This window comes from Salvelinus sp. IW2-2015, linkage group LG32, assembly GCF_002910315.2.
Source record: "Salvelinus sp. IW2-2015 linkage group LG32, ASM291031v2, whole genome shotgun sequence".
NCBI lineage: Eukaryota > Metazoa > Chordata > Actinopteri > Salmoniformes > Salmonidae > Salvelinus > Salvelinus sp. IW2-2015.
Genome location: NC_036871.1, coordinates 24,228,985 through 24,240,498, shown reverse-complemented (window position 1 = coordinate 24,240,498; position 11,514 = coordinate 24,228,985). Strand labels below are relative to the sequence as shown.

The following is an 11,514-nucleotide window of genomic DNA, read 5'->3' as shown; positions in this document are numbered from 1 at the left end:
CTGCTGCTTCACACCATACTCCTCGATCAGGTCAGCATGCTCTTTCTGCTGCTTCCGGATCTGAAAGGACAAGAACCAAAAATATATATTACATAAGAACTTGGACAAACAGCTGGCAAGACAGACAATAACAATTCAACATTTGTATTAACATAATTCAATACATAATTATGACAATTACAAGGAGCCTTGAAAGGATGTTTGGTCAACTGAAGGAAAAAAAGTCTACATTTTGGTCTGGTCTCAAAACTTAGTTCCAAGCAAGGGCAGTTTGAGGGTTGAATTGAGGGCATAGCCTAGTGTTAGGGTAAGACAGTGGTATAGTACTGATGAAGAAAGTGACATTACGTACCTGCTCCAGCTGTTTCTGCACTACACCCTGCTGCTCCGTCACGTGTTTGAGCTGCTCTGCGTCCTCCTCAGGGAACTCCCTTCCAGCCTTCTTAGCCGTCCTCTGCTTGGCACACAGGGCCTTCTTGGACTTTCTGTGGGCGCCGATCTTCTCCTCCAGAAACTTCTGCTGCATCTGGAGCAGCTGCTGGGTCTCCTGGAGCCATTCCTCYTACTGAGCCCTCTGAGCATTGTCTGAGGGAAGCGACAGAGTGAGTTTTCATAGTACTTATGTACATTAACAATATTTATTACAAAAGCATTTTGGGCTAAGCCTGATAAAGCCAAAAATATCTGAGGGGGAGACAGATTTTTTTGTTGTTGACAGATTTATACCATTATTGAACTATGGCTCATAAATCAAAAGGAGACATTTACTGACCACTGTGAATGTTAACAGAGGTGAACTTACTGACAAAACCTGGTCCAAAATTGGGAGGATTGGGCCTTGTCACTGAGGGTGTCAGCTTGCCATCCTGGTTTTGAAATTGACAAACAATAAATTGATGTTATAATTTGTGTTTTCCTAGTATGCTTTGTGTATGAAAGACGACTTAAGAGAGCTGACTTGGTTAAGTGTTTCAGTTACCTGTCCAGCGGCCTGTGGAGGAACAGGGGTGCTTTCAGGACATGGTGCCGCAGGACCAGCTTGAAACCTGTTTATGACAATTGGTGTCATCCCCATGTTGTTTTGAACCATGACTTTGTTGATGCCTTTCAGAGCGACCATCTTTGCTTTCATTATAGGGTCAGTGATGGCGTCAAAATCTGCAGACAAAAAAGAGTGCGGTCAGCAACTTGCCCATTACAAAAGACACAAATTCCTCTATGCATATCACTGACATTTATACTGTTTACTACTCATATCAATGTGAAAGTGAATAACTRGTTTGAACTGGCATAAAGCATTTAGCCTAAACAAAAAATGTCTAGTTACCGATGTTGGGGAAAAAAGAGTCACTAGAGGAGCGTTGTCTGATCATGGCCTGCATCTGCCTCTGCTGCTGCTGCTCCTGCCTCTCCTGGTCCAGCAGGTCCTGTAGGAGGAGGGGCTGCTCCTCCAGCAGCAGGGGTCTGTGCCCCCCTGGCCCCGCCTGGCCCAATGTCTGGGCCAACAGGGCCTGCTGAGCCGGGGTCAACCCACTCTGGTCCATCTCAAAGGTAGACATGGATGCTTCTCCTTCTTCTTCTCCCCTGTTAGTTGGATCCATGGTTTGAGATCCCATACTAAGTCCAGAGTTGTTCTGAGTGTCTTGGTTTGGCTGTGTCATAGAGTTACCACTGCCTTGATTGTCACAGGTGGAGTCCTCTGGTTGCTGCTTGATTAGTAAGCTAGAGAGTACTGGCGTGGAGGCAGAGAGCACTCCTGATTGTTTGTTAGTGTTTCCGTCTGCTTGTTGATCTGTCCTCTCATTGGACGTCTGAGACAGGTTGTCTTTGTCCTCCATTTTGATCTTATACTCCGAAGGCAGGGAGGAGGCGGAGCTCTGGCGGCAGTTCACTTCCTGTTTCACATCAGCTGTCTTCTCGGCCATTCCCTCTGACTTCCCCATTCCAGACGTCAAATTGGAGAAGGAAGATGCAGCTCCGCCACAGCTAGAACTCCTCTTCTCAGACAAGGCCTTCTGGAAGTCACAGGCGTCGCTGTGGTCTTCCATGGGGTCATTAAGGTCCAGTTCCTCATTGAACAAGTCCTTCTTGACGTCGTCCAGGTCGGGGTCCGTGTACGCAATGATGTCGAACTTCCCCGACGTCAGGAAGTCGTCCAGGTGCAGGTCATTGGTCTCTAGGTCTAGGTCTTTGCCGTCTTCTTCCGGATCCAGATTTAGGTTGTCCAGATCGGCATCGACTAGGTCTTTCACCTCAACATCTTCCAGGTCTTTGACGGCCGATTCGACTGTGTCCAGTTTGTCGTCCACTCCGTCATTGTTGTTAGCCATGGAGACTCCTCCCTGACCATCACTCTTCCCAGCAGAAGGCCCAGGTATCATCATGGAAGGAGCTGACATACCCTGGGTCTTGTTCGAAGCAGGCTGGCTCATGGACCTCATTAGCTGGGCTTGCCTTGGTATGGCTCCCCCTTGCATCTGGGCCTGCTGATGCTGGTGGAGGTTCTCAATGTTGGAGGACAGCTGGCCTTGGCTCATCTGCTGGTCCCCCATTGACTCCATCATCATCCTGGGGCCTTGGTTTGGAGGCAACCGGAATTCAGGCCCTCCCATGAAACCAGGAGGCCTCTGGGGCTGGAGGTCGGGATCCATGTTGTTCCCTTGCATGCCAGAGGACCCGAAAGGGAGACGAAGCCTGCTGTCAGGGGCTCTGTGTCTCAGCTCGATGAAAGGCTGGCCCATAATGTTGTGCTGTTGCATTGGCACACCGCTAGGAGGGAAATTCTGGGGGAGCCCCATAGGGTTGCCCCCCATGGACTTGGCCATATCTACAGACATGGAGCGTCTCATCCCCGGGTGAATGTCCTGCATGGGGTGAGGGCCTCTGGGGAAGAACTCCTGGCTACCATGAGGTCCCGGCCCACCAGGTGGAAATGCAAACCTGAGCAATCGAAAGAAAAAATACATTTCAACACATATTCCAGTGCCGAGTTTCCTCCAACACATTCAATCTAGAATGACTCTGTTTTTTCGTAGACTAAGAAATTCATGAGTCATACAAAAAATAAAGTCTTATTTATTAAATCTGTAAGGACAGTAGTTCCAGTTACAAACCTTGGCCCCTGATGTCTGATATTAGGATCACCCAAGTATTGTCCTATGGGGAACTGGKTCTCATTAGGGAAAGGGCTTCGCTGGTCCCCTGGGAAGGGTCCAGATCCAGGGAACCTCATTGGTCCGCTCATGGGGCCCMGCCCAGGGTAAGGTGGAGGGGGCCGGCTGAACATCTCGCCCTGTTGTCCGTGGCCCTCGTGCGGCCAGGGTCGAGGTGTCCCAGGGCCAGGGGCCATGATACCAGCGTTCTCCTGGCGGATGGCACTCCTCTGCTGCTGCTGCTTCAGGATCAGCTCTCGGATGCGTTGACGCTAAATAAAACAACACYAGCTGTCAGACCTCCAACTAGATAATTCATGTTTCATGCCAGAACACTACTGAATATTTGATTGGYAAAAAAAGTGATAGAAATGTATTAGCTATTAATCACTGTGGCTTCAAGCTTGCCAAGGGATACAAATGTTTATTTAAGTGAATACTGAAACGGGTGAAATTTATCTGGAAGATAATACTTTAAATGAAGATAAGAGCAGTTTAAATAGRGTCAGTCCTCCTACCTGTTTGAGTCTCTCCTCACTGTCGGCCAGAGAAACACTCTGAACCTCAGAAGGGGTTCCAGGCATCTGGGAGGGGTTTTGCAGCTGTCCTCCAGGGTCCTGGCCTTGRTGCTCCTTCATATCTGGTCTGTCTGCTGGCTGTGGACGTGGGGTCATGGGTGCCTGCTCGTAAGGATCATGGATAGGCGTCTGGTTGGGCCGTCTGGACGGCGGCGGAGAAAATCCCTCATCGGCTATCCCACCGTGATGCTTTGGTGTCTGTGACCCAGGGTGTGGAAAGGGAGCATCTTGTAGCCTAACGCTTTGAGGAGGGGAGAAGGGATCCTGGTTCCCCATGGGACCAGGCCTCTGCCCCTGCAGTCTGCTCAGCCTGTCAGAACCCATCCCTGGCTGTGGGGTGCTTGGAGCCTGGGCGTACGGGTCATTCAGCATAGGCCTGGGGGTCTGGGAGAACATGTCACTGCTCAAAGGCCTGGGTGTTCCAGGTTGACTAGCGTAGGGATCCATGGGGGCTAGTCGCTGGCTGCCTGGGGACTTTGAGAACCTGGGGGGCCGAGGGGTTCCAGGTTGCTGTGTGTAAGGATCCATGGAGTGCCCGGGGGACATCCTCTGACCGGGGGGCTGGGGGTGTGGGTGAGGGTGGTGGAAATGGTTCATACCAGGGCGAGGGGTGTTGGGTTGCTGGGAATAAGGGTCAGAGGATTGGCTGTAGTTGTCGTTTGGACGAGGAGTGCCTGGAGGTCGAGCATAGCCGGACTCAAAGAATGGTCTGTTTCCAGGAAGTTGGCTGATAAGGTCATTCATAGGTCTAGGGGTACCTGGCATCTGAGCATAGGGGTCTGATGAGGGTCCTGGGGGTTGGGCAAAGGGGTCATATGTGAAGTGGTCGGGCCTTGGAGTAGAGGGAGCATGGGCGTAAGGGTTTCGGTTGGGTAACTGTGCCATTGGGCCGGGCTGGGGGAAGGGGTGGCCCTGGGTATGGTGCTGGGCCATCCTCGGTGGACTGGTGAAGCTATCATGAGGTCGAGGGGTCAGAGGGGCCTGAGCGTAGGGGTCTCCCTGCTGAGAGAACCGGTCTGGGGGATGAGGCATTGGTCTGTTGAAGGGGTCCTGGGCCTGGGGTGGAGGCATGGGGGTCTTGAACAAAGACTGAGGGACTGAGCCCTGCTCGTTGCTCCCCGGGATGGGAGCTAACAGAGGTCTGGAGTAAGGGTCTGACAGGATCATCCTGTTCTGAGCCATCCGTTGGTAGGCCTCTTGGCGGATCATGGGTCTAGAGTAAGGGTCTCCACGCACTGGAGAGCCTATCAGGGGCCTTCCCTGGGGACCCTGATTGACTCTGGGTGGGCACATAGGCTTTAGGAAGGGGTCAATGTCCCCAGCAACAGGCCTGGGGGTGTCAGGGGGCTTGGCATAGGGATCCATCTCCCTACTCATAGACGTGGGGGAGCCGAAAGCCTCATGAGCCGGAGACGTGAGCCTCCCTCTGTCCTGTTGCTCCATCAAAGAGGTGGGAGACTTGCCAGACTCCATGGACATCCTGCGACACGCGCTGGGCCCCAGAGTTGGAGGTCTGGGGGTCCCTACCATCTTGGCATAGGGGTCCCAGGGAGAGGAGGGTCTGGAGCTGGATGAGCCAGGGGAGAACACCTGGGGGGACTGGGGCTGAGAGGACCCCCCTGAAGGAGGGGGAGGAGGGGGCCGCAGGAACACATCTTCAGGGGGCCCCGAGGTGGGCGTAACTGGGAGTTGACGTTGGATGAAGCCCTCTTTCCCCCCAGTGCTGTGCTGCATGGGGGACATGCTGCCGTTGCTGCCGTTGCTGCCGTGCTGGGAGGAAGGACTCTGGTTGCCGCTGTTGTTACCGTCTCCCTCCGACTGGCTGCCTGACTGCTGTTGCTGCTGCTGCAGCTGCTCATTCTTCACCTGCTCCAGCTTCTGGGTGGCTTCGATCTTGGCTTGCTGCCTGCTTTTCTGTCTCATTTGCTGTTGTAGGAACAGGATGAAAGGGCAAAACATGTTTAGTCTTTCAAATAGTAACCTGAACAAGCAATGCATGTTTGCTTAGCACCCTAAATCCCAAAAGACCAAAAAGGAGACTATTTAACTACTGTGTTTTGTTTTTTTTGGAGGGGGAGAAGACTTCCTAAACTGCATCTGAACTGGTTGCTTCTCACACACACTAGCATACTAACCTGCCTGCACACACTATTACCTCACCTCTCTGAATACAACCTTACCTGTCTAAACTTCCACTCTTGCTCATGCTCTGACTCTTTGGGTTTCAAAGGGTCCTTAAAGAGCAAGTCTGTGTCTAGCGGTATGTTGGGGTCCTCCTTCCAGACCTCCCTCACCTGCCTGCACACACTATTACCTCACCTCTCTGAATACAACCTTACCTGTCTAAACTTCCACTCTTGCTCATGCTCTGACTCTTTGGGTTTCAAAGGGTCCTTAAAGAGCAAGTCTGTGTCTAGCGGTATGTTGGGGTCAAACACCTCGTCGGGAGGCTGCAGTGAGGCCGGGGGCAGCTGGGACAGCGGCAGCTGCTGCGACTGCTGCCTCTTCAGACTCTCGTTGGACATCTGAACCTTGTTGATGCGCAGAGCAGCCCGGTTGTCCCTCGCTTTTTGCTGCAGAGCAAAATCAGTCGCAGACACACACGCGTGCAGACACAAACAGAATAAATAATTTCAGTTGGTGCCATGGAAACCAACTAGTTTGTTTTTTTCAGTAGATTTTTTATCAAGTGCATGTCCTTAAAACATGGCCTCTGCCAGATAAAATTACTTCTCCTGAACGTAATTACAGGTTCTGTGTGAGGTTATCCCTGAGAACTGTGGTTCTTCTGTTAAAAAGGTCATCTGTGAATGGCTGGATTTGAAATAGCACTGGCTATTTCAAAAAATTATTTAACACTTTTAGTCTGACTCATAAAAAAATACCAGATCAGACTCAATTATTTGGGATTCTCARATTTCCAATGGATGTCTACTGGGGACAATGTAATCTAAGCAGAAACAAAGGCATCTTACCACATACGGGGCCCTGTCTTGCGAACTTGCTTTCCTCCACAGCTTTGCAATCTGTTTGACTCTTGTAGACCAGTCTAAAGTAACAATATATTTTTTTTATATTAGACAAACAACATGCTTGAAGCTCAAGAAGGACATCTGATATCATCTTCAATTCTGATACCATCTTCAATTGTAAATGAAGTCATGGTAATGGCTGGATATGCACAAAGATGTGACTGGGACACACACCTGGGAACTCATCCTTTAGGCTGGGGAAGTTGACATTGGTGTAGAGGACAGGGGCCACAGTGGCTAGTTCCCCCAGCGTCTCCTCCTTCTCCCACTTCAGTGTGCTCCTCTGGGCATTGGACATGGCCTCCGCCTCGCCCCCCTCAGCTCCAGGAAGAGGGGTGGGGCCTGGGCCACCGTGGACAGGACCTGGACCCCCCTGCCACGAACCCACTGCCTCTCTGGCCATCTGATTAAACTTCCTGTCCCTGTAGGAAGGACACAAGAACACGGATTTGAGAAATATACAGGACCAGTCAAAAGTTTGGACACACCAAATCATTCAAGGGTTTTTCTTTCTTCTTTACATTGTAGAATAATAGTGAAGACATCAAAACTATTAAATAATACATATGGAATCATGTAGTAACCAAAAAAGTGTAACACTAAATATATTTTATATTTGAGATTCTTCAAAGTAGCCACCCTTTGCCTAGATGACAGCTTTGCACACTCTTGGCATTCTCTCAACCAGCTTCATGAGGTAGTCACCTGGAATGCATTTCAATTAACAGGTGTACCTTGATAAAAGTTAACTTGTGGAATATCTTTCTTCTTAATGTGTTTGAGCCAATCAGTTGTGTTGTGACAAGGTGGGGTGGTATACAGAAGATAGCCCTATTTGGTAAAAGTCCATATTACAGCAAGAACAGCTAAAATAAGCAAAGAGAAAAGACAGTCCATAATAACTTTAAGACATGAAGGTCAGTCAATGCGGAAAATTTCAAGAACTTCGAAAGTTTATTCAAGTGCAGTCGCAAAAACCATCAAGTGCTATGATGAATCTGGCTCTCATYAGGACCGCCACAGGAAAGGAAGACKCAGAGTTACCTCTGCTGCAGAGGATAAGTTCATTAGAGTTAACTGCACCTCAGATTGCAGGCCAAATAAATGCATCACAGAGTTCAAGTAACAGACACATCTCAACATCAACTGTTCAGAGGAGATTGAATGAATCAGTCCTTCATGGTCGATTGCTGCAAAGAAACCACTACTAAAGGACACCAATTAGAAGAAGAGACTTTCTTGGGCTAAGAAACACGAGCAATGGACATTAGACCAGTGGAAATCTGTCCTATGGTCTGAAGAGTCCAAATTTGAGATTTTTGATTCCATCCGGCGTGTCTTTGTGAGACGCGGTGTGGGTGGTGAACGGATGATCTCTGCATGTGTATTTCCCACTGTAAAGCATGGAGGAACTGAAACTGTCTGTGATTTATTTAGAATTCAAGGCACACTTAACCAGCATGACTACCACAGCATTCTGCAGCGATACGCCATCCCATCAGGTTGGCTCTTGTTGGGACCATAATTTTTTTTCAACAGGCCAATGACCGAAAACACACCTCCAGGCTGTGTAAGGGCTATTTGACCAATAAGGAGAGTGATGGGGTGCTTCATCAGATGACCTGGCCTCCACAATCACCCGACCTCCACCCAATTGAGATGGTTTGGGATGAGTTGGACCGCAGAGTGAAGGAAAAGCAGCCAACAAGTGCTCAGCATATGTGGGAACTCCTTCAAGACTGTTGGAAAAGCATTCCTCATGAAGCTGGTTGAGAGAATGCCAAGAGTGTGCATACAGTAGCTGTCATCAAGGCAAAGGGTGGCTACTTTGAAGAATATAAAATATATTTTGATTTGTTTAACACTTTTTTGTTTACTACATGAGTCCATGTGTGTTATTTCATGGTTATGGTTCATGGTTATTTCATGGTTATTTCATGGTATAGAAAATAGTAGAAATAATGAAAAACCCTTGAATGAGTAGGTGTGTCCAAACTTTTGACTGGTACTGTACAAAAAAACATGTAGTTATCATTTTCATTGTTTGGTAGACCACAAGCTTCCTCCAGTAACTGAGTCACTGGCAATGCTTGCAATGTGATGTGTTTGAATCGTGTAGTTATGCTAATTACTATGACTGAGATATGTGGTTGTCCCACCTAGCTATCTAAAGATGAATGCACTAACTGTAAGTTGCTCTGGATAAGAGCGTCTGCTAAATGACTAAAATGTAAATGTTAGGCAGATACATTCAAATACTATCAGACATGTATGACATAGCATTCATTACAGTTTGTCAGATCATTATGTGGATAGAGAGAGTGCTTTCCAGAGCAAGGTATGTTTTGCAGTTAGTACCTTGGATTATCAGTGAAAGGCATGCGGTGGAGGGGGGAGAAGTTATCTGGGATACATGGATCTGCTCCGGGATGGGACGGATTCAGAGGGAATCGTTGGTTAGGTCCCATCAGCCCGTTTATCATTGGCATCCGTGGAAACATGGCATTCCCTGTATGGAACAACAAATTATTATATCAACGCATTACTTTGGACAAACACATTAGTGACAAGCAACCTCACCTGAGACCTGAATACTTGCATTGGCTCCCAGAGCTAATGCCTAGGCTTTATCTCAGTGGGCTGTCTTGTGGTACACTGAAGACCCAGCTGGTCACATAGGTCTGATAAAATATTCAGATAAGAGCGAAAGACTGCCAGTAACTGCTACAGGATCAATATAGGTATCATACCTGCATGAGGGTGTGTCAGGCTGGCTCCAGGTGGGCAGTGGGGGTGAGGCAGCTGTGGTGGATGGCTGGGGCTCAGYACGGCAGTGAACAGGTCCTCCACGTCCTTCCCCTCCAGCTCTATGGGGGGCACCAACAGAGAACACAGTTAAAACTGATAGAGACAGATAATACTAATGTTCGGTTATGTTTAACCCTGGTTCTCTGAAGGGGGGAACGGACAAAGTGATTACAAAAATAGTGATTACTAATAACCAACCTGGTATTTTGTAGAGTTTGCTGAGAATCGATTCTAAAACCAGAAGAAAAATAGATTATTTACCTCAGTAAATGGATACTCCGTGATCAGAGCTATACCAAGAAGTGAAGTGTCTATGTAGGTTCTGAAAAACAGATGTCAGCATAAGACCTGGTGTTGACCACCAGGCCCCTTACTGACCGTCAGCCATCTCCAGACCGTCAACCATCTCCAGCTCTGGACTGAGGATCCCGTCCAGATGTTCATCTGGGAGCGTACGGAGTGGCCTCCGGCCGGACTGAGACTGTGCTGGGGAGCTGTCTGTCAGGGGTCCAATGTCCAGACCAGCTGAGGAAACACACACATTTGTACACACAGACACATGCAAAACACACATTGAATAACACACGTGTTAGCAAAGATACACACTAACAACTATGCAAGGTAGACGGACTTCAAAGCTTAGTGCAATCAATCTGTGATTCGGTGTTTATTCTCTATATAATGTAGATTAAAACATGTATCCTTCAGCAATTTTAATTAGAACTTTATCTAGCTAATAAACTTTTAATCTCATTTGAATAAAATAAGGGGAATATCTGCATTGTGTGGAAATTAAATAAAGATGATAACGGTGCTAGCTTAGCAGGATTACTCATGAAGGCTATCCTTTGAGATGAATCTCTGAATCTCAACACAATCTCTACTATCCTCTCAAAACACATTCCATCCATCCATCTATCAACATCAGGACGACTGCTGCAAACTGAGCTACCAATACTTTTTATTTCATCAAATAAATACTGAGTGAATCTTAAGTATTTACTGAGAAAGAACAAAGGAAGCATATTGGCCTCAGTGGAGTTGCTAAGCCATTCTCCACCAATCACAGAGCAGGGACGAGAGAGACTGAGACCTTCGGTGTCATCACTATATTGAAGGCCACTCACCAAGGCCTCTCATTCTCTCTAAATAGTTTGCCTCTAAATTGTTCATTTTCTGAGTTTGAATAGAGAGCCCGTCCTTGACCGATTGTTTCAGTGAGAATCTGAATCACTCTCACGTTTCTAAAGTCGGTTTGCCTTGAATGTCACAAACTGAACCAAAAAACAAACAAAGGACGGGGACACCTTTTATATGTGAGAGGCTATTGTTGACCACATGAGAGCATGCATGTAAAGATGAGCACAAAGAAGCACTCTCACACCCCAATGTGCGGACGCATACACAACACACACACACACAACACACACACACACACCACAACACACCACACACACACACACACACACACACACACACACACACACACACACACACACACACACACACACACACACACACACACACAACACACCACACCACACACACACATGAATGCGAATGTACTATTGTTGTAAATTGAATGTAAATGAATGCGAATGTACTATTGCTACTAATGCCATGGAGCCCTTACCAAAAGGAGGAGGTGAGGTGTCAACCTGGAAATGGAAAAAATCAAGACCTACAGAAACAGAACCCAAATCAAGACACAAGATGAGTGAATAAAACAGAGTGGAGACAGAGCAAGGAAACCAAACTGGAAAGAAATTAACAAAAAACACACAAAACACACCTGAAACAACGTCAAATAAAGATCAAACAAAACACAAGATGTCCAAAATAATTATGAAAAGTATGTGACAAGAGAAAGTGACATTTTGAAAAGACAGACAGCAAGACATCCCAGGCTGGCAGTAAACTCCTCACACTATGACAGCCTCAGAG

At 47.7% G+C, this 11,514-nt stretch overlaps 1 protein-coding gene across 1 annotated transcript in view; it reads right to left on the bottom strand.

The window, feature by feature from the left end:
- Positions 1 to 11,514, bottom strand: part of LOC111956861 (histone-lysine N-methyltransferase 2C-like) — a 77,560-nt gene that overhangs the window by 3,078 nt on the left and 62,968 nt on the right. The window contains 15 exon segments of the mRNA XM_070436564.1: positions 5 to 60; positions 353 to 585; positions 803 to 866; positions 980 to 1,158; positions 1,328 to 2,940; positions 3,114 to 3,424; positions 3,671 to 5,656; positions 6,070 to 6,303; positions 6,706 to 6,779; positions 6,937 to 7,184; positions 9,121 to 9,271; positions 9,513 to 9,629; positions 9,769 to 9,801; positions 9,949 to 10,095; positions 11,204 to 11,251. Coding sequence (XP_070292665.1) covers positions 5 to 60; positions 353 to 585; positions 803 to 866; positions 980 to 1,158; positions 1,328 to 2,940; positions 3,114 to 3,424; positions 3,671 to 5,656; positions 6,070 to 6,303; positions 6,706 to 6,779; positions 6,937 to 7,184; positions 9,121 to 9,271; positions 9,513 to 9,629; positions 9,769 to 9,801; positions 9,949 to 10,095; positions 11,204 to 11,251 — 5,494 coding nt within the window.